Source organism: Plectropomus leopardus, chromosome 14, assembly GCF_026936395.1.
Source record: "Plectropomus leopardus strain MGB_pleo_1.0 chromosome 14, ASM2693639v1, whole genome shotgun sequence".
NCBI classification, from domain to species: Eukaryota; Metazoa; Chordata; class Actinopteri; order Perciformes; family Serranidae; genus Plectropomus; species Plectropomus leopardus.
The window spans coordinates 14,387,797-14,412,270 of NC_142189.1; the positions used below are offsets into that span (position 1 = coordinate 14,387,797).

General features: G+C 38.6%; 1 protein-coding gene across 1 annotated transcript in view; it reads left to right on the forward strand.

The window, feature by feature from the left end:
- The first annotated feature begins 7,139 nt into the window (after positions 1-7,139).
- Positions 7,140-24,474, forward strand: part of pacrg (PARK2 co-regulated) — a 171,881-nt gene continuing 154,546 nt past the window's right edge. Inside the window, exon 1 of the mRNA XM_042501183.2 lies at positions 7,140-7,327. Within this exon, the coding sequence (XP_042357117.2) occupies positions 7,259-7,327 (69 nt within the window). The 5' untranslated portion in view covers positions 7,140-7,258. The remainder of the gene's footprint in view (positions 7,328-24,474) is intronic.

Here is a 24,474-nt window from a genome sequence, read left to right on the forward strand (position 1 = left end):
CCAAAAATTTGGGTCAGATTAACTTTCTCAAAGTCAGTGGCCAAAGTGGGGCACTGAACTATGCAGGGGCGGCATAAAGTATAAGCATAGTATGGGCATAGCTTTAATTTACCATTTTTGTCTCTGCTACCCATACCTGCTTTATTACTAACAATAAACCTGCCAATCACAACACAACAGAGTGACACCACACAAATGTGAAATAAAGCTTCCATACTTTATTAAAGAAATTGTTCCTCTAAAATTAAATAGTGCATAGCAAGTAGAAAGTGCCAACAAAATTAGAATGCCAAAAAGTGAAAATAAATAAGCCTGTGTGAACAAACCTATAACATCGTATCAATATATTTCTATGTAACTTAGGCTAGACACTACTCTGGCATATTACTGCCTGTCAGGTTTAAGACTGAATGGCACCTAGAAACAAATATTCAGTTTACTTGTCAAACAGTTCAAACTGACTGGGCAGATAGTCAATCATTATGCGCTGGCTACTCATATTTAAGGTGTGGCCCATGCCACACAAGGCCACTCCCTAGACACGCTCCTGCTCAAAGCTTTAGCCTCAACTGTTTCCTTAGCAGCAGAAGAAATGTTAATTTTGTACATTTCTATAAACTATGGATATGTTATATTTTCTAAGTTAGACTGTATTATATCTTTTCTAAAATAAAAAAGTTTTGATAATGTATGATTACATGGAGGTAATGGTGACACGAGACAACTGCTAAGCTGCTGACTATTTAAAGACCAGCAAACAACAAAACTGATTCTTTTACTATCAAGACACTGGCAGCATTTACAGTGGCAATTGTGCCACCAGAATATTTATTTTATTACATTTTTTTTGACTGTTCCACCAGAAGCCAGTTCTTTTTTTAGTGAGACATTAGCAGCATTTCCAGCTGTGATTATGCCACCAAATGTTTTTTTTTTTTTTTTTGCGAGACATTGGCGGCATTTCCAGTAGCAACTGTGCCATCAAAAACTGGTATATTAAGCCAAAACTTGACCTGGTCCTTGCGTGCTTTTGTGTGTAAGCATAACCACACATTGACTACAGCGTTACCACAGTGTTGAAATGTAAAGGAAAAAAAAGTTTCAGCATAAAGTTTCAACATATCAGCTACATAATTATATACAAATGTTACATATCTATGGGTTTGCAGAAACATACAAAGCCAGAATTAATTGTGATGGTTGGGTTGCTTTTGCTGTTGCATTCATTATATTACAAGCCTGTTTGACTGTGTGTTGTTTTGTATATCATAGCTTTCATTGTACAATATCAACATATTTTGATGTTTACGTCACCAAAGGTGTTAGCAAAATAGATATGTATGTGAAACTATTGTTGCAAATGCAAATTGAGGAAGGAATCCAGTCACATCTGCTTTTCTCACAATCTCCTAAAGCAGACCCCCCCTACCCTGGTGCACTGACAGTTTTATATTGCATGAAGATAGTCCAGCCTGAGTGTAGATTACTTAAAGGTACCCTGTGGGTTTCTCATTTTGAAGAAATATGGCTTTATTTACATTCAAACGTTCTCACCAAAATGCATTTTGTGTATCCCTACCACCCAACAAACACATCTAATGCATAAAAATGTTTGTCGCAAAACCTTATTGCAGATTTTGAGAAAACTGTGCTTACTGCTTTCTTCTCTTCTTTTGCCTCAAATCAACAAAATGTTTCTCTACATCACCACAAGTGATCAAGTACTCCAAAGGTTACCTTTAGGTAATGAAGGTGAATATTGATTCAGAGACTTATTTATTCATTCATTTTTACTTCATAGTCTCACTTTTTCCAGTTCTGGGTCATTCCAGTATGCACTGAGAGGAAGGTAACCAAACACAGTGGACCTGCATTTTTTTTAATATGGGAATAGAAAACCACTTAGAGTTAACTCATGCGCACGCTTGGAGAACATGCAAATTCAAGACAGAGACATATGCAGTCACATTTAGGGCTTTGTCCACTGAGTCACTGTGCGCCAAAGGATTTATATCAGTGTCCAACAGGCATACATTGCATATATAAAGGGGGTTTTGGTGATTGTGGGGATTATCTCTACAGGCACCTTCACTAGTCAAGGCCAGAAAAATAACAGCAGAGAATGGCTGCACTTGCACAAAGACAGTAGTAGGAGGTAAAACCATGATGCTAAAATTATACTTCATCGACCTACACTACTACTTGTATTGATATTTCCCTCTAGTGGACCTTTATAGTCAAGCAATGCCTACTCACAACCACTCAGCAAAGGTCAAATATGTCAAGGAGTTGGCGTTGTCAACCAAAGAGTGTTTCCCTGTCAGACTCTTTTTAATTATAGTAGATTTTAGAAGGCTGAGGTAAGATGAGGGGAAACTCTCCGGCACTTACTAGGAGAAAAAGAGAAATAGAAATGTAATATTTTGTAGCAGATTCATTTTGTTATTGCCTCATTTATTTGTTAGATTGTGACCCTTCAGATTTATCTCATGACTATCGTAGCAAATAAGAGAGATAAGTAATTCAATTTTAACAGCCTCTGAATACTTAACATTGAAATTCAAACACCACTGAATAATATCATGGAAATATTTTACTTTGAGAAACATGCATTTGCATTTATTGACTTCAAATACCATTTTTAATGTTATAAAGTACAATTTCTTGATTTTTTTTTCAATAATTACAAATTCAGTTCCAAAAATTAAATTTCTGTAATAGATCCAGGTCATTGCAATATGATTAAAAAAAATTCAAATCTAAAAGTTTGAAAAATTTAAATATAATTTTAGTCAAATTGATCAAATTAGTTCAAACATTCAGGCTTGGATGCCCATCCTATCTTGGGTAACCAGGATTTTATTATATGATTTTTTGCAACTTGAATTTTTAGATCCAAATGTACCCAATCAATTTTAGCAACCCGAATCTAATTTATTTTATTTTATATTTAATTCTGAAACTTTTATTTAAATTTCAAATTAAGAATTTTTCATATTTTGTTTTTAGAGAGGTGAGACAACCACAGCTTCGGTTCATTTATCTTTGAGGACTCTTTGTGACCACAGCACTTTGTGTTTGATTTAATCTCATATTGAGCACCAAGTTCCTCCAGATTAGACATTAAAGCATTAAAGGCCCTGTGCACCCAAACAGGTGTTTTCACTTACTCTGGCTGATTAGATCTGAGCTGAGGTTGAGGTTGGTCACTGAAGTCCTTGTACTAATAAAAGCTGCAAAGGTGTAAGTTATTCGGAGGCATAACAGGTGCACAAGAACGAACAGGAGAGTCAGGGGGATGTCAAACATACCCTGTACCTTTAATAACTAAGCCTTCAATAACTGAAAGTTTAATCTCAGATCAAATTATTTGGATGACTGTATGAAAGGACATATTGTAGTTCAGCTTTGCTTTTGATCAGGTGCCACTAAATATACACTATGGCTTTAAACATTCAAGCAACAGTGTAATGGGCTGTATCACTCGTAACATGTATTCACACCCCTCATAACAAGTCACATCATCCGTTTGGGAGATCATGTATTAGACTCAATAGTGCCGTTATATGGATTCTATTGAACTATGGGTTTCTTTGACTTTAATACCTTTCTGTAGTGCCCCTATAGGATATTAAATTCATGTAAGATGACATTTTTCTTTCCTGGGTTAAAAGTCATAAAACATGTAACATAATATGCAGCCGCGCATACAACGGTCCTGATCCCCTTTTGCATTGGATGGCATTTATCACAGTCACATACCTCATGACTTTCACAAGCCGACGAGCTGTTAAAACCAACAAGCCCCTGGCCGCTCTCCCTGCAGCCCTAATGGCCAAGTCTAATGGCTGTTTGTCTTGTTTCATGGTAATTGGGGGGCCACTGACTCTGCAGCAGAGTCTCTGCTATCCTTTTCCTGCTGAGATTCTTCTGCTGGCCCCCTCTGGGTCCTCTGCTTTGTAGGTACCGGTTTCTGCTCTAATGATATCATAATTGCTGTTTTCCCTCGCAGTGGACAATGGTTGCCAAGCCTGAAGGTGGCCCAGCAAATGAGCTGGAGATCAAACCAGGGACACCATGATGATGAAGGCTCAGCGTAGATGCAGAAAAATAGCACATATTCATCAAAGCGTGATATATTGTGGTCCCTTTTTGTTGCTGTTTCTCATTTTTTTCGCCTGCATTCTTTATACCTACTGAACCACCTGCTTATTCACAATACATCATTAGTGGCGGAAAATACAAAGGAATCTTGGACACTCAATTTGGACACTACATGTGTCCTTGAAGCGGCAGTAAGAAACCGAGATATTAACTTGACCTGTGCTGTGACCGACACTGGCAGCCTGACAGAGCCACACTCTTATACACGCACATGTTCACACGTGAACTCCGGAGATTGACAAATCTAACGATATTTTTGGTATTTCACGCATCATTCCTGCGATGTCTGTTTCTACAATTCACAAAGGCCAGCTCCCCTCCTTACTGCACACTCACAGGAGTGAGATAGTGCAGTGCTGTTTGAACAATCATTTCTCAGTCCAGCTGAATTCATGCTGACGCCCCAGTTTGCTCAGTTTGCTTTCTGAAAACTCCCCTCTTCCTCTTTTTAATCCTCTGAGGGGAAGCAGAGAGAGAGACCAGCATTGAATGCTGACAGGGACATAACTTGCCTTCCCTGCATACCTTGTTTACAGTCTCCCTCCCTGCTGCTATACCCTCCTCTCTCAATGGAGCCATAAAAAACAAATAGGGGCTTTTAGAGAAATTGCCTGTGCACTGAAGATTAATAACAGTTGCACCAGTTCACCCAAGAAAGTCTCCAGAGGCAAAAACGATATTGGAAGATTAAAAGTGCCACATCCCCAAATTGGAATGATTCAGAGCTCAGGCTGCTCTCTAACCAGCTTATTGAGAGTCAAGGCCTTGGTCTACCTGTCAGACAAAGAGCATCATTCAGTATTTACTTCTGGATGAGGATCTGCTGCATGAGTATAATGATGAGCTGAGGGTGGGATCGATCCTCTGTGTCTCAGATGGACGCGTGGTGGCTTTGGAGCTGTTGCAGGGGGACACAAAAAGACTCCTGTGTAAAGTTAGATCAACATTTCATATTTTGTAGCCATTAGTGAAGATAGCCTAATGGAAGTGGGTGGGGAGGGCACCAGTTTTACCCATTAATCAGAGATGGGGGACTCTGGTCTCATGACCAGTTACAAATTTAAGGACTTAAAACTTGTTTGACTAACACTGGTAAAGAATCGACTTGATTTCGACTTGATTACTCAAATGGATTTGATTTTTTTTTTGTGAAATATGTATATTTTCTAGATATTTAGAAGTTACTTTTTGCCTCTGAAACATGATTTTGGGATTTCTAGTGCAATATCAGCAAACCTGGCAACCTATTAGGACACAGCAGATCAGCAGAGGCCAACACGCAGGGCCGCTATCATTTAGGGGGCTCGTCCAAAACTACAATTGAGCTTCAAGGATTATGACGTATATGAAGGTTGTAAGAAGAGAACAGCTGTAAGCAAAAATCTGCAGCTTACAAATCAATGACATGACCACCACAACATCCAGTTTCAGGTTAATTTTTCAGCTTCTTGGCTGGTAAGATTAAGGATTTAATATGAACAGATCAGAATTTTGTATGACTTGTCTTATGACTTTCTTGACCTAAACATTTACTTGACTTTTCATGCTTAAGTTATAGCAGGAACTTGCCTTGACTTGCTTGTCAATGCAGTAACTTGGGACTTATTTGAGACTTGAAGATTAAGACTTGAGACTTGTTTGTGACTTGTACATGTGACTTAGTCCCAGCTCCGCCATTACTATCTTAAAGCAAAAGAGTAAGGTGCTGTACAAATCTTTTTGCCGGCCAACGGACCTTTATTATTCCTGCAAACAAAGAAACTGTAAGTCTATGCAGTCCTCTAACCTAATGATAATTAATAACATTATTAAAATGACAAAAAACAGCAACAACCACTACAAAAAGAAAACCCTCTAATGAAATCAGTGTCATGAAATAAAAGTAATTTTCATTTTTTCTGTAATATAGCCATCTTTATAATGATTTGACTTAGGGGCTATGATAATTCATATCCATTCATATCCAACAAGATGAGTAGAGGACATTTGTCTTCTCTATTGCCGTACAACTCTTGGACAATATGCTTTGAAATACAGAGGACCATTATTCTTGAATTCCAGTCCTAATTTTTTAAAATTATGTCCATCATTATTGTCATTTAAGTCTAACGTGAAAATAACATGTATGTTTAATGATTTAGCTGTGTTGATGTGTACATTTCTCTGTTCCATTTGTGATTATCATAACTACTTGTTTGTCTGTTGTATTGTCATGGCAAGGACAGAAATGCCTTTGTTATTTTAATAAACTGTAAATTCTAGAGGGGAACTTTTTACTATTAGCCCCTTTGGGTTTCTTAACTCTCCTGCACAAACCTTACTATATGTTTGTTTTTATTTACTTGTTTTTAATCACATCTTGTTTGCTACCGAAATTCAAATTCAGTCCAATCTATATTTTTTTTATAATCAGAGCAAAGGACATACATGTCCTGTCAGCTGATTTTACTGACATACTTTTGAAAAAAAAAAAAAAAAATTTAGTGACAATACATAAAACATACTGTACAAAGAAGTCATTAATTTACTCATTATTCTTTAAGTCAAAATGGCCTTAATGTAGTGTTTAGTTTCATTTTCAACCACATTAAATGAAAGTTAGAATGGCTAAATTTAATTCTAAGTGTTGTATTATTGTTATTGTAAATACTAAACAGTACATTTTCCCAGTAGAAAAAAATTAGTCAGTATTATCAATAATATCCCAGAATTTATCTTTCCAAAATTGGTTAGTGTTATGTCATTCACATAAACTGCAAAACATCCACACAGGAAATACAAAACGACCCATTTACAATATTTGTGTTGACAAATTTGAAACCGTCCATATATTATATGTAAAGCTTGTTTTGGACACTCAGACATTCTCTACTGATTCACCACGACACTTTGCTCTGCTTAGTTTCAGCAGTGCTACGGAATTTCCATGGCAACATGGAAACACACGTCTCTGCAGCAACCAGACCAAAGCGTCTCCTGAGTTGCTTAGCAACCACTACAAAATGTTTGAGAGCCACACAAGTGTTAATTAGTTAGCAACATTGCTCCTCATTTTCCGTGTAGACTTTAATTTCAGAGGACAAAACCCGTGGATATGTCGAGAAACAAGACGGAGCTAAAAACACAAGGCTTCACCGTGAAGGCCACCATGAAGAACTCCGTGGTGAGTGAAGTTATTTGACGACGTTGTCAATTATTGTATGCTAACGTGCGGCTAACGTTAGCTTTCGCAGTTTATGTAACGTTAGCATAAATTTAAACGGTTTTATTCCTAAACAGTCGACTGACAAGTGACTATATAGCTTTTTTACGGTATGTCATTTGTTATTGAAGAAGTTATGATAAAGTGTAATGTGATGTTAGGGATAAAAAGTGCATATTTAGCCCGAGGTAACGATAGTTAATTTCATATTCAGGTTTTCACAGTCCTGGCTTGCTACACTGTGCTACTTGACAGCAGTGGTGGAGGAAGTAGTAACTTTATTTACTGAAGTAGAAGTACGCTTCTAATACCACGCTGTGAAAATACTTAGTTAAAAGTAAAAGTAATGCGTTAAAAACGTTAGTGAAGTAATAGTAAGTAAGTATAGTCAGGAAAATATACTTAAGGTATGAAAAGAAAAAGTACCCAATTCAGAATTTGTGTTTCTTTTCTTTTTTTAATTAAAAAAAAAAAACCCAAACAAAATTCAAAACTAATAAAAAGAGAAGAGATAAAAAGAAAATGACTTAAATGTGTATTAAAATAATTGCCAAAGTACTCAACTCAGGAAAAATAAATAAAACAAGTCAAAAACACAAAACTATTAAAAAGGGGGAAAAAATGAAAATGATTGAAATGTCTATTAAAATTGTTGCCAAATTACCAATTTCAGAAAACTAAACAAAAAAACCCTATTTTTTTCAAACAAAGAGGAAAGATAAAAAAGGAAGAAAATGACTCAAATGTTTATCAAAATAGTTGCCACTTAATTATGTATTGATCAACTAATTGATTATTAACTTATCATTTCAGCTGTACTTGTATAAACTGTTTAACTAGTTTAATTTGTAACAAAACATCATATTTTGTACACGTCTTAATGTTTTTACTAATGAAAAAATCTTAGATTGTAAAGTACTTATAGCTAACCACTAACATCCCAGATCAAGCTATTGCACTGGACGGACCTTGTTCAGAGCTGAAAGGACCCAAGACTCAGATGGAAATTCAAAAAATGCACTGCAGGAATTGGATGTTGTTAAACTTTATTGCTGTAAAGTGAAAATACAACACTTCCCTCTGAAATGTAGTGGAGTAAAAGACTCAGGTCAAGTACAAGCATCTGGAAGTACAGAACTTTTTTTTAAATGTACTTAGTTACTTTTCACCACTGCTTAAGTTGACAGTGGTGGGTGAAGTACCTAAGAGCAACACTTGAGTAAAAGTACAGATTTCTAGACTATAACCGAGTAAAACTTTTAAAGTATCTGAAATTTACTCTTCTCATGTATCAAAAGTCATTTGAGTGTATTAGATAACTATTGAAAGCAAAAGTAGCCTCCAAGTAAATGCTGTTAATATCAAGGCAAGCTGACATAATTTTGAGAATTATAAAGTTTATTTCTATGTAGGATGTACACCGCAGTAAAAACTGGGCCTACTTTACATTTAAATAAAACATGTTCTTTTCACAACTTAAAAGACATGAAAAGCATAATATTTTATACACACATGCACACAAACACATAAATAAAAACAAGACTTTGTGATGAAGTAAAGTACTAAAAAATAAGAGTATTTATCCAAAACCAGGAACTAAGGAAACACTGCCATAAGTGAGTTAACACCATGGGCAGAATAAAACCTATAAATAGAAAGATACAAATTAATAAGTAAATAAATAAACAAATAGTAAAAACAATAACAGTAATAATAAAAGATAATAAGTAAAATACTCAAACTGTAACTAAGAAGTAATGACAAGATGACAGCACAAAGTAAAAATAAGAAATAAATATGTTCAAAATAATTAAATGATTTATGAAGTATAGTAAAACTCTTAAACAGTTTAAAATGTATAAACACATGGTTAATACATAAATAGATAAAGTTCAAATAAAAGCCAAACTAAAAAGTGACGGGACATATGACATATAATTACTTCATGACATTACAACTCTGCTTTCAAATGTTTGAAACATCGCAGACATGAGCTGCATATTAGTGTCAGAGGCACAGAGAGGCTGAGTGCTTTGTGCGGTAGGTTACATGGAGAGTGACAGTCTGGACTCCCACATGCTGCCATCAGTGTGGCACCACTGTCTAGGTTAAGTTACAATTGATGGAAAAGGATCAAGGGAGGGGGCAGCCTCTTACATGCTGCTTTAAATTATCCTCTTACGCTCTCTAGTCCTCTGTCATTTCTCTGTTGTTATTCAGCGCAACCTATCATCTTTCTGCTCCTTGTGCAGAGCAAAAATCTCAACACTAAATAGCCCACAGAGATTGGATAAAGGAAAAAACATGCCTAACATATTCTCTCCAACCATCATGTGTGTTTGTGTGTGTCTAACTCTTTTGGTCACACAAGCTTGGGTGGGTTTCACACAAGTATGGGGAACTCTAAAATTATCCAATAACTTTTATGGGCTCAAATGACACTTTTAGAACCCATTTGAAAGCTATAACACAATAATTAGACACTATGAAACTCAGAAGCCATATGCTAAGAAAAATGCAAATGTATTTTTTTTTATGACATCTTGGATACCACATGAACACAAAAGGGGAATGTTTTATAGATGAACATATTTGTGGGGTAATTGGAGTTGTACGAAGCACATGATTTGAGTATAATTTTACAAGTTTAGAGTCATCTATTTGTTTTCTTGGCCCCCAAAGCTTTTATGTGTTCTGTATAAACTATTGTGCACTTATTTTTGTACTCATGCCCTTTGTCTTTTTCTGGGACAAACAAACAGAGGTTTCCTGGACTATTACTTCCTTCCAGAGCAGTCCCCAACTGTGTTGAAGGGGCTTACTAATTTCCAAAGACAGTCATGTCGGGTATTCCTCTCCTCTCATTTACTGCAAATGAAGATGGATCAGGAAAGTGTAATAGGTTTGTATAGCAGAGGACATCAGTCTTTATCGATTAACTGTATTGATTGGTCAGTAAAACTAGCTTTTGTGCCACCAAAAAATAAATTATTAGAAGAAATCTGGACTAGCTGTATCTGGGGTAGGTCTGCCTTTCTCTTTAAATTTATTATTAAGATGTGTTACACCTTTGTTGTCACAGTATTCCATGTTTTAGTGCACTTGCAGAATTGTGTTTGAATATCTTGTAAAAATAGGGTCATGCATGAAACTGGCTTTTCTACGGAAGCAAACAAGAGACATAAGTATTTGAATTCCTCCCAGCAGCACAATTACACAGGAAACCTTTTTGTGGTGCGCACAAACCAGAGCTTATCAGTGTTTTTGTGAGGTCAAATTTAACATAAAATGTGCCATCACACCTTTTTCACACTGTGTTGACACCTGCGCTGATAATTATAGTCCTCCTCTGCCGTCGATCTTTTGCTGTATAAGTTTGGCTCATTTTACATGAATAAGTCACAAGACTGTCAGTCTTACTTGAGACTCGCAGTTACTCAAAGGCAAGTTAAGTTGAAGTTCACCTTTTCTCATCAGAGGACCTTGGTTCAGTCAGTGTGAGGAGGAGAGTTATGTTGTGCTTCGCTCTGTTTTAGTGGCATTCAGTATTATATATCAGGAACACAGTCTGAGATGACTCACATATTACTTCTCCTTGCTTTTAGTTCTCACTTGGCACTTTTGCACAGAGGCAGTTGCAGCTGGTGAGCAACAAAGCATGCCACAGACAGTCATATTGCTTAAATTGACAGATTGAGGCATTCTTTTGCTCTCACTTGCCTGATCTCTCAGGCAATTATCCCCAACCTATTTTTTAGAGACAACACCAAGCTTGTCATTAGAACCGCTTTATTTAAGAGTGGAAATGAAGACAGGTGGCTTACAGAATAAGGATTTCTTTTTTAGAATATTTCCTACATGCAAACTTGGCAACTTGTCATTGTCTTTTTTTTTGTCAGGGATATGGTAAAACCCCCTTCAGGAAGTTCCAAGAATACCTTATATTTAGATTTCTGTGTTTTGTATTGATGCTTTTTATGTTGACAGTTGTGATTTGGTTCCTGGTGAAACGAGAGCACTGCATCAAACGTTAAAGCATCTGTGGTCAGCAGTAATTCAATGAATGAGTTTTAGGAAAATGTCAGTTTAATATTTTGTGTCAGCAATCCCCCAGCTTCACTTCTCTATCTTTTCTACTTCTAAAATGTTGACTGTCTAGTCTTGGGTACTTTGATGCAGACAATTTAACTAGGTCCACGTCTCTGATCCACTAAGTTTTTTTCCAGACAGCTATTGCCTTGTTACGTTCATATTGCACTTAAAGGAATCTGGCCCATGTGATAAATACGAGTGGAAGAGCTGCACAGTTCTGATGACAACAGTAAATACCTGACACTGAATCTGCAGTTCTGTTTTTTTCTATAACATGGACTGCCTTGAGATGCAAAAAAAAAGGCAGACAGAGCTATCATTGACTTCCTCCTCCTTTTCTGAAGGTCATAAACAAATCTCTTGTCAAGAGCCTTTCGCAAGGAGGGCTCCTGCAAAGCCCTTTAATATTCACCATCTCCCCAGAGGATCTGCTATGTCTGAAACGTGAATGATACTCCCACACTGCCGTAGCACTGGCTAAATCCTCAATGAAAACTATTACATTTTTCAGAGGCTCACTTGTGTCTGTTGCCTTCTGTTTTTTTCCCCCTCCCCTGTGGTCACTGACATATTGCTCCAGAGTGGGCTTCGTGGAGAGCTGTGATTTGTAGGTAACGACAAGGCCATTTCAAGCCTTGAAAGGGTGTGGGGACTTGAAGCATAGGCTTATTATGCTTTAAAGTATTTGTGGTCATAGAAATTGAATCAATAGCACAGGCCCCTAAACCCCCTGCCCCCACCCCGTCCGTTTTTTCTCTAGTGATTCATCCCCAAGCATTTAAAGAGAAAAAAGATGCACATTACATTCTGGTGGGAGGTCGTCACCTTGTGTTTCAGACAGAGGGGAGAACAAAGCTGTTATTTTCTGTGTCAGAGGCTTATTTCAGCTTGGTGACAAAAAATAGCAAGGGTTTGGGGACAGAGTGCAAACACTTGCACAGTGTTGTGACATGAATGGACACACATAGTGTAGATGTGAACACCGTAGTCCACATAGAAAAAGGAAGAGAAGATATTCATTTTCTTTAATATGACTGACTGATATGGATAAAATTGTTTTTCATGGTTGAATCATGAGAAATATTCTGTCTTTTGCCAATCCAGGAAATTAGATTTCTGTCAAATCAAGATACTTCAAAAATGAGTTCATAGTACAAAAATTGTAGAAATCCCACATTGCCTCAACGCAGTTCTGATCTTTGATTTGCAACGTTGTCCACAATGATACAACAGATGTTTTTCTTGGCAGAGATTCTTGCTTCCTTCAGATGGTGTCGTGTTTAAAGTGTTCACGATAAGAGTCCATATGTACCCCCCCCCCGTGGTATTAACAACCTTTAAAGCTGAATTTCTGAGAGCTCAGAGTTAATGAGTTGTGACGTGTTTGCTGATGTTGTGAGAAATGGCGCAGACCATGGAAGTTCTCTTTTTGGTGGACAGTAAGTAGGCCTAATATATAAATATATTTTTAGTCATATGCAGCTTTCCTTAATAATTTAAGAATATCTGAGGAAAATTTTGATTTTCTCGCCTCTTTTTTTTTCTTTTTTTTTTTTACATCTTTGCATTTCTTGCATTACATTACTCACTTGCTAGATTACTAGATTGTTAGCTTTAGTGGCCTGTAGATGCCGACAATAGAATCCATCTTGCCGTTGCTAAGCAGCAGTAATCCCACTCAGCCACTTGAACGCCAAACATATTGTGTAAGGGTTGAAAGATTATCGGCCTGGCTTATTATTGGGGCCGATATTTGGCATTTTGCTGATCATCTGTATTAGCGTTTTATTTTAATGATCGCTGATAAAATTAATAAATTTAAAAAGTGTAAAAAACATAGTCAGCATGGGAGGAACTTCTCCTGTGTAAAACCTCAGGGAGCAATTTTTATTAATTCTTTGTTTATTTAAATTATCACTATTTTAAAAAGTTCCTGGGAACTTGCTGTATATGATGTTAAAAATTTCAGTTTTGATTAAACATTTGCTAAAGGCATTTAAACTAAGTTTTGTGTTGGAGTTTGTTATATTGTATAGCCATCATGCTATTACCGGTACGGCAGCAGATATATGCATGATGGCTCAAAGTTTACATAAATCCCCATTTGGCCCAACCCAGTTATGCTGTGCATTTTGCTTTTTCCTAGCCTGATACTCAAACAGAATTGCCATTTTGTTTAAGCTCATTCATTCAACCTGACGTTGTGTTTATTGGCTATCTTCTTGTAATGGAAGGGATGTTTCATTTTATTTTGCCTTAACTATTCAGCAGTGCATAACTTATTCATCACCAGAAAGCATTTTCAGTTAATATGGACATGCAGGTCGCAGCTACCAGGAGCAGTTAATCAGACAGAATATGTTGCTTGAGGAGTTTGTATTTGTGTAGGTCTTACAACAACTTACACAGCAGCATTGATCTCATCCACGCTTGTCAAAGCCTGGCCATTTTTGGTGGATTTTGCTTGGTAGCTATCTAGTTTTTAGTTATTCCAGCTAGAAAGCTCTGAATTGTTGGCTGTTTCTCCACTGGTGGGAGTAGTCATTTATAATACAACATTTGACCCTAAATGACAGAACAAATCAGAGATATGGGCAACGATTCAGAGGTGTGGAACCAGGCTAGCTCATTCAATCTCTCAGTTTAAACACATAAGCAAAATCATTTGGTTCATAGCTATTGAACTCACTCTGGATCAGTCATGTAGATAGGGTACAATTGATTTATAGACTCCTGAAGAAGTGGAATATGTGACCTTAGATCGTCATCATGCCCTGTTATTGATCTATATAGTCTGTAATTTGTTAGATGTTTGCCATAACACATCCTCCAGTATTTCCTCTTTTGTGTACTGCTTTTACACTTTAACAGAAACAGAGAATATTGTCAAGGTCTCAAGTGTTGTGAAGCAGGAAATGCTCCTTAATGAAAAGACATGAAAGAAAGGACTTAAGTTCTATAAATGTTTCTACACTCTCCTGTGTCCTACACTACATATACAACCCAACACACACTAAAGAACATGGACATGATCCTCTTTGAGACACCACATTGCACAGTTCACCTGAGAGGGCAAATCGATACAAACTACACCTGATCCCAACCTCAACTTGTGGCGTGGGTCTGGAGATGTTGAGCCGATAGACCACTTTTATAACATGTACACCTCATTTACTGTTTGCTTGGCCCCCAGGATAAAAATTGAGCTGGCAAACATCGTCCCCAAGTCTGCTACAACCCTCCCTGCAACTCGCCAACCCCTTTCCCCCGCAGCCCCACCGTCATCCCTGGCTCACCCCACTAACCCCGGGGGACAGATGGAGACTCCATGCTAGCAAACGTGACCTCCATATCTTATTCCTTTCCTCCCCCACAGCATCATCATTATATACCTGAGCAGATGTCTCAGCCTCGATGCTGTCCCACTCTCTGTCTTTATCTTTCTCTCCCTCTCTCTCTGTTTTTATCTCTCTTTTACTTTCTCTGCTTAACCTTCATTCAACCACGTAGGAAAATATTTTGCGCTCAGAAACAGTGGCTTTCTCTTCAGTAATGTAATGATAAAACTAACACGAATCTGCAATATAATAACAAAAATAATGAAATCGGAGGAGGGACAAATACACCAAATGGCGTGGTAGGAAAAAAATGGTTACAGTTTTTTAGTGCATGCCATTTTTAAAGTTATGTGCACAAATGCATGTACTAAGAAAAGGGTATTTTCAGCTGTGGCTGTTGAAGTTTACGTCAGAGATGTGTTGATTTGCATCTCAGCTATTTGCCTTTGACACTCTAACCAATGAATGTCACCCTAATAAATTGAGCCATCTGAACAAATTAAACAAGTGACAGTTTAGAATTGATCCTTGATTAGGGTTTAAATTAGTCAAGAATTTCAGTGCAACCTGATTAAATGTAATCTCACTTTAAATTGCAACATAAACCTAGTTAAAATGCTGTCTTAAATTTAATCTAGTTTAGAATTAATTCATCTTTAAAAGTTATCTAATAGTCTGATGTGTATCAGTTAAAGCTTGATTTAAGATGATTAAATCCTTGCTTCTATTCACTGAAATACCATGGGATGGAGAAATCATAACAAACAGAACATGAACACAGCATGGGTAAGATGGCAGCAAGTCTGCGATATAAGAAGCCCATTGTCAATTATATGGATTGCAAGCAGTTGTTGACCAAGATTGAACCCTTGAAAGCTTTTATGGAGATGAATCTGTCTATTTATTATTTTCACTCGCAGTCAAAATCATTCTTCCCCATCTCTCCAAACACATTTACCTGACGCAGGAACTCGTAATGTGCCCAGCGTGATACATAAATTGGCCATGAAGCTGGTAGGGTGTTTTGTGTCCGTGTTGTGCACGGGACATGCCTATACAGGTAAAAGTAAATTGAGCAGGTTTCCGCTGTTGCTGTAGATTCCCTCACCTGTCTGCTTGCCTGCCTATCTTGAACTGCCCCATGGAAGTGTTTTCTAAACCAGCGGTGCTTGTAGACACACACACCCTCGCACACACTAAAACTGTTTTTCTGCATCCTTCCTTCTGCTCCTGCACGCTTGCCTTATCAGCACCAGAAGCCTGTAGTCCATCCCGGTAAGCAGCTGGGTTATTGGAGGAAGAATTGAGTCATGGTAAAAAAGGTTAAATTGGCAATGGGCTCTGGAGGCCTCCTGGCGTTTCCATTACTATCGATCAACCACGGCGCCTAAAGGCCTTGAGTGGACGGAGCATTGGCTGACTTGGAAATCTTACAGTTTCCCTCATAACTTTTGACTTTGTTGACTTTGGCTGTCTTGCACCTTACTTTAAAGCAGTGGAAAAAGACTGACCCAAATAGAAGCACATTTTCACCATTGTTCAAGGATACTAGAAAATACTCTCTTAAAGGGACAGACACATTCACTTCAGACTGTGATGAGGCCAAAAAGATTAAAGGGAGGGTTTGTCATTTTATACTTTCTTTGTAAAATAAATAAATGAGTCACAATAATAAAAGGCTAATGCACTTCAGAGCTATTCATTCATTCATATTGTCAAGCACGGACTGGTCATTGGATTGATTTTAATAACTTCGAAGAAGTCTACTTAAAGTGTGCACTGTGCAGCTGTATTATCAGGAAAATAGAAGTATCATATTGAGAGTGGTATCGGCAGATACTCAATATGAAATGACATGGATTGGATTTTGGATTTGGATTTTTTTTATACTTTGCTTTGATCCACTAAAAAACAAAGACTTGGTCTTTTGTTCATATTAAAAATCAACATTTCATTACAAGATGAATTTGTTCAAACTTACAAGAGGTAATTTCTTTGCTTGATGCTCCTCTCACCAGGTATTAGATAGATTAGGTCGTAATTGATAGCATGCTATCTGAAGTGCATGACTGCTGAAATGTCTGTGACCTTTTCCATGGTTGAGGAAAATACCATCTGGAAACTTCAGTCAGATATGAAGAAGTACTTCCACAGCCTTCTATCATGGCCTTGTAGGAAGTGCTTGGCTGATTATGTCTATTATGTTTGCTTTCCTCAGAGCTTGGTTGACAATTACACTGGCCTCTGTGTTTGTTATGTTCTCCTTCAAGCCCTTGTAGCTTGCATTCTAATTAGATGGCTTTTAATGGAGAATGTTTATTGCTCCTTGCAGGGCCTCTATTTTCCGCTCTAGAGTTAATTAGCCCTATGTCATGTGATAACCAGTGCAGAGGACATCCAGGCCTGTGCCTCTTCTATGTGCAGTGTCCCTCTTGTATCAAAAGCAAGAAAGCAGGGTGGTCTCAGTTATATTTAAAGCACATATGAGGACATACTTTGATGTTGCTATATTTAACATATGCACGCTGAGTTTCCTGTAAATGATTAGAAATGACCATATAATCAATTAGCTTACGTTGTATGTTGTCAGCTAATGTGCAGCTTTTACAGGCTTGACGACAGTAAGTCAGTAAAGTGATTATTTTATGCAACACAAATCAGGCTGTTAAGTTTCACTGGCTTTCAAGCTTTAAGTATTTTCTCTAAAAGAATTGATGTACAGTATACCATTAATTTCTTGCAACACTCGAAAATAGAAATATAGAATAAAAAATCATTATTTTGGCAGCCTACTTATCATATAAGGACACCTCGGTTGTTTTAATTTTAGTATTATTGAGTTGTATTGAGCTGCTTTGCATACTAATGTGTATGCTAATGTACCTAACAACAAAATGAACAGTTCTTGATGTAGGGAGGTATTAATTAAAATAAAAGTACCTCTAACTGAAACATTCAGTATGTTAGATGTTAACAATAAAACGTTGGCTGGAAAGTACTGAAAAATAGATTATTATCTGCAGGAAAACAGTTAACTTACGCTCTCATTAATGCATTTGTATACGTTTTTGGTTACTAATTGGACTAACTATTTCTCAACTTGCTATCCCTGGAGGCCTCTTTTGTAGAATGACAGAAGACCAGGGGCCAGTTCATAAACAAACATTATTAACATCTATGAATTCCCAGTTTTTAACCTTTCGACATTTACTGTCCTTACTCATCTTTGCCAAGAGGCAAATCCAGTTGCAGTGGCCCTGCAGAGGCCAGATGTAGGCAGGAGTGTTTCTAGATTTTAAAGACGTTCAAGGCTTAGTCCGGACTTCTTTAGCGGTCCAAGGTCAATTTTGATGCTTTTGTATGCGCTTCTGGCACCTTGTTAACATTCAAAGTACAAAAAAAATATTCCCACTTTAAATCTATTTATTTCTATTGTGAATTTGCGTAATAGTCGGTATGCCACCTGGCACCCTATCCCAGGCCACATTTGGCCCACAGGCAAACAACAATCTGTGACCAATTTTTTATCTTTGGTGTGGCAATTTGTCTGTATTTCATTGTGATTTTTAAACCTATTCCTCTTGTCATAACAAAAACATTTGTCATAACATTTTTTACTTAATTCAGTTACTTCCAAGTTAAGTCAGTTTTCATCAGCTGTTTACATGATTGTGTAACATATTATTAAGTTGTGTCTCTGTGTCTTCATGTAAATATACCTGTTACTAATGACACATACTGCCCTAGTGTCCATACTCCGGATGATTAAACTTCATCTGAAATGAGGCTATGCTTAAGTGTATTAAACTGACAGGACATTAGCCTTTTATTCACCCATCCTCCGTCATTATCATCCTTCAGACTGACTTGTCCTTGCTAGAGGAGAATAGGCCCTTCTTAGTGTAGGCGCGTGTGCAACAGGGTCATACGTGGCAGCTTACATACTGCCTACATCAACATTATAGGAACCAGTGGCAGAAAAATCAATGTATCTGACAAACACTGTTGTTCCAATCCAATAATGCCAAATGGTGGCCTTTGTTTCACTACCCCCCCACTTTGAAAATGTTTTAAAATCACCATCAATGCAATAACATTGGCCTGACCTTTTGAATTTTTGCTGACCAGCGCAGAGACCAAAATGGGCTGCATATGTCTGTAATCCCTCAAGGACAAAGAAGAAATCCACCATGCATTAGTGATACATAGCATTTGCAGCCTTGTAAGAAAGAACAAAAACTTATTAAAGGTGGAGTCTATTATTCTGGAGAAAGACTCTTGATAATCAAACTCAAAACCAAAACAAACACGCACTCCATCAGAAGGTCAACCCCACCAAACTCATGGATGCAAATTTTCATGGCAGCGACAGTAACGCAACTGTGAGCCAGCTGACCGAAAGAGCAATGTGGGAGAAGCCACAGCCTCAGTGAATAATGTTTCACAGGTGAATGTGTAATTCCAAAGGAAAGAATGTGAGGTCGTCTGCTGCAGTATGTAAAAAAAAAAAAAAATACACAGACTATCAGCTACCTGCTGTAACATCTTCAATTCAGCCAAAGCAAACCCTGGTGCTGGCAGTCTTATCTCAGACCGCTCCATCTCCTCGCCGGCTGGATCAACAGTTTTCTGTTGCTGGGTAGACAGAGTGCTGCCCCTGGCCACCAAAACACTGAGACACCCGGTGCTGGGATCTCTAGAGCTGCCATTCACTGTCCTCCCAGCTAATTCACACATGAATCACTGAATCAGAAACGCTATAATACGCTTGCTATAATAGTGTAGCTCCTCCGCTTATGAGCGAGGACGGGACGAGGGTTAAATGTGTTTGGTTGTTAGGGTTAGGGACTGTTCTTTATGTATGGTGCAAAACGGGTCATGCATTTTGGAAAAAAAAAAACACTGGGAGAGACTTGTGTTTTTCATTTTGACTTAGGTGAGGGACATACAACTTTAAATGGTAGTATTTTTAATTTATTTTAATTTTTTGAATTAAAGTTATTTATGGTTTGGGGGAGTGTTTGATTAGAAAAACACTTATAGCTTCAGGGAGGGTCAGGATTGGAAAAAAAAGGCACCCCAGCCACCCTTCTCCTCTGAAAAATAACATACAGTCCCTTGGAAGAGGGAGAGGCAGAGCATGGAGATGTTTGTTTGTAGCTCAGCTTTACAAGGAAGGTAAGGTTATCTGCATCAATCCAAACAATCCACTGTGCTAGCAAATGTGTGTTTTTAGGTTTCTAAAAGCATTGTAAGCATTTAACAGCAAACAGACCGAACAGTGACACAGCATGTGATGTAACTAAAGTTAGTCAGCCTGTGGGTTAGCATTAGCATCTGTTGCTACAGACATTGCTTAACATGAAGAGAGGACTGTGCATGAGCACAAACGCTCCCTGTCGCTATGGCTACAATAGTGCTTTATATCTCGGGCCGGGCATCTTTGTTTATTGCCCATTTACAGAACCAGGGCTGATTTTTTTCAGGCCACACAGAACGGACAGCTAGCAGACTATGAGGAGAATATGTCTGCTGTAGTTGACAGAAAGTGTATTGGATTAGAATCACAGACTGCACCTGTAAGGGAATATGCTCTCAAAAGAGTAGAGGGATGGGAGGGCAGAGGAAAAGTGCACCAGTTCCACCATCTTGCAAACTGAATGCAGTTTAAACTGCACAGCAGCCAACTTCATAGATGGTGCTCCAGGGCTTCGGTGTTCTTCACCCACTGCCAAGAAAGCAAACCTGCAAACCCTTTGAGATGTGAAGTAGTGTGTACGTTCCCTTCAGAATTCCACCGAGGATTACTTTGCTATTTAGCTCATGCCTCGCATCCAGCTGAGTCAAAGTGCTCCCAGTCGAAGGTACGCTGGAGGCAACGGCTCTGCCCCAGCACGCTGGAGAAGGCAGGGAAAGGGAAAGGCTGGAGGGCAAAAGTACTCTGATACTGTCAGAAATGATCCACATCACGGCCTGGCACCTCTCTGCTCCAGCCACCTCTGCTCATTACCCTCGCCATCCGGAAACACCAAGCAAATTCTACTAACGAGTGTTTGACCAACACGGCGTGCTGTGGCAGAGGGAGACGTGCAACCTGTTCATGAGTCATTCTGTCTCTGTCACTCTCTCTCTCTTCTACTTTTCTCTCCGTCCTTTTCCTCTCTCTCCCTCCCACTCCCTTAAGACGGAGGAGAACAAAGGGAGAGACAGAAGAAAAGCAATATAACCTCTTGGCCCTTATCTGCGGAGCACACCAGAGCATGTCTGGCCTCAGACACAGCTTTGCCAGTCCTTTGAAGGCCCTCATCTCCCTTTGATTTCAGCCAAATGGTTCAGCACAGTGACAGATGCTCAACTTTCCATCTGTCACTCTGACACCCATCTCTTTAGTGTTGTCGAATCTAACTGACTTTGTTTGGGACTGTCTGTCTGGCTGTCTGAATAGGGTTGTGACACGGATGCTGATGTGGGTGCTAATGTAAGAGATTGTGATTTGGACCTTTAACTTGAAGCAGATAAAAAGAAAAACTCCCCGTCACTTCTTTAAGGTCGTCTGCGCCGTCTTGGCTGTATTTTTACATTAACATTTTAGACATTAAGTTGATGCTCTGATACTGAGTGATTTAACGAGGAGTCTAAGGGTCATCATCACATTACCTTGACAACATTCCTCTGAGATGGGCCACAAAAAGACATAAAAATTCAAGCCAAGGAGAGTCGTAGAAGGCAGCCTTTTTTATGAGAGGAAATTAGAGTGAGTGGAGGGGAAAGATATTGGAGAGCGTATATGATTCAGGAGGGAGGGGATGACGTAGCACACCTCTTAAATAGATGAGTGTTCATTTTATGATTGAGGATGAAAGGGATTCTGCTGCTCACACTGCACTTGGGAGGTCATATTTAACTCTTGCCTCAATAATAAACAGTAATACACTTTTTGTTTTCTTAGTTGTGTTTTTAAGCTCTTTTGTATCAACTTTAAGCTGTATCATTGGTGTTTTTGAGTATCTGTACTGCCTGGCTGTTTTTGCCAGCCCCTTAATCACTATGCTCATTCACACAGCCTTGATTTATGCTTATCATCAGAGGTGTGGGATAGAGGAGGTGGCACAGAAATACTCAAAGCCTAGACACCTGTTTCACTGTCTGAGCATCAGCATCCTGCATGCAGAGCAAGAGGTGCAGAAGCAGGAGGGGTGATTGGATAGGTGGATGGAAAGATGAATGGATCGGAGGAGCGAGAATTGATCAAATTGAAGTAGATCTGTATGACTTTCATCTAAAGCCTGAACTCTGAATATAAGTCAGAGGTGGCTGGCATAAAGTGCCTTGGGCATGTCTTTGCTTTAGCTCCATTTTATTTGTTTGTTTGTGTGACTGTGTGCAAGTGTGTCTTTGTGTGAGTGCCTCCCTTTAGCTCAGCCAAAAGCCAAAAGTGTTGCCTCTCTGTCTGAGAGAGCTGCTCCGGCATGCACAGTGTGAGATTTGAGGCGTCTGAGAAGTAGTGTGTTTTGAAGGCATCCGTGTGCCCTTTTTTTTCTTTGTCTCCTGAGCTACTTCGAAGGGTGGACTATCATTCAGAGCATTATCCTCACAGGAGGTCCCAAAAACAGACCTCTGCCCCATATATATCACCCACTGTTTCCTGTAACAACTGCTGGGAGACCCTTTCCTCTCTGAGTCTGTGGAGTAAATATATTTTGTATTAAATGGCATTTTATGTCACAATCATGTAGGTAAAGGGAATAAAGAGGGAAAAGATTAAGTATGTGACTGTTTGCTAGAGGTGTAATGGACCATCTATTTGGATCAAAACATCAATTCAGTGATCAGCGATGCCATTGATCAATGCAAAGTTTAAACATTGATCCATATCATCATCTTTAGGATACGCCTTTCTTTTGAAATTCTGTGTCATGGCCAATCAGCGGCAGGCAGATAGTGTCAATCAGCCAAGAAAAAGTTGATGGGGACGGCGCTATCTACTCTGAAATAAATCAACATTGTTTAAAATGTTTTGGATTTTGGAGAAAATAAGGGTCAACAGACAGAACACATGTCATAAGTACACAATGATGTAATGGGATTACTGGCCACATATTGTTACCTGCCTGGATGACATCTCACTCTGCTAACTTTTGGCAGCAACACAGCAACATTAGCCGCCTTGTCTCAGCAATGTTAGACTGAAAAAATGTGCATGCACGTTGAAATTAAACAGTGCTGTTCTGTCTGGAGAACCAGTGACTTTAACCAACTATGAATAAGAAAAAGTATAATTAATGCACACTAATTGTTAAGCAAAACTGTTAACCGCTAGGCTAATTCATGAAGTGAATTAATACTTTGTGACTGGCAAAAAACAACTGCTTTGTCTGTGCAGCTTGACAGTTATTATTGAGCCAAACTTTATATTTTTGTTAAATGGTCCTGCTAATCCATGTTTTCTGGCTGTTGGGAGAAATTTGTTTTCAAGGCTTTAATCTTGATAGCCCTGAAGTTTTAGAAAAGATCATGGTTTTAAGTTCAAATGAAAACATTTCTTATCTCATATGCTGTTTGATGTGTGTTAGTGGAGTCACATTAAAATTAACTTTACTGCACAAAAATGGTTACAATTATATATTATTATTATTAATTATTTATGTGATGCCCAAAATTGAAAGGAGTGCCAGGTTCTTCTGTAACAGACTGTGTTAAATGTGCAGATGATATAATTTCATATCAATCACAGTGCCCTGAACTGAATCAAATCTAAATCGTATCGTGGCAGACTTTGTGATATCGGCAAATATCATATTGTTGTCCAAAGAATTGATATATTGTATTGTGATGAAATTGGTGATTAACACCCTACTAGATGCATGCAGCTTGGTTTGACGGTGTCTTGGGTATCTTCTATCATTGATGTAGCCTTCAGTGTGCTCTCCCTCCATTTAATTTATGTAAAGGTCAAATTCCAGACCATGGTGAGCTTTGGTCTCTGCATGGTGTCTCTGTAAGCAAACCCCCAGCATCATTTTTAGCAGACGGCCTTACAGGCAGCAAGACTGATTTCCAGGAATAGAAAGTCACACTGGGCGAGTGATAAGACCAAGGGCCTGGGGTTCATTTTGCAATACATACTAATCACCTAGATAATGTTCTTCACTGTTAAACAATATTCCCATATCAGAGGTAGAACCTGTATCTCTTGCCATGCGCAGTCTGCTTATCTCCCCATGCCTCCCTCCACTCCTCGGGGATCTGTCAGTGCTGGGCTACCTGTGACACTGCCTGTGAATGTGTGTGTGCGGTGGTGTGATGTGTGGTGACGCTGTAGACTGACCCACTCTCTCCTCTCTCATCTATGCGGCTGTCTGTCTGTGGCTCTGTGGTGAAATCGATGGCCTCCATGCTGCTCTGGGTGTGTCCTTCTCCTATTCCTTCTCCCTGTGGGCCTATTGCTGCCAAATCAAACCTTCCACAGCTCCCAGTGATGCTTTCTCAATAAAGCCTCAGCTGCATTCTCCTGCTTTGCCGTCACACTGCCTATCTGCTCATCTCATTGCCTGGTTCCAGCCTGCTTGCCGATCTAGCATCTCCCTGCCTGTCTGTTTATTTCTATGACTGCCTTATCTGCTTAGTTGACTGTCTCTTTACCTGCAAAACAAACTTACGTTTCAACTTTTGGGTGAG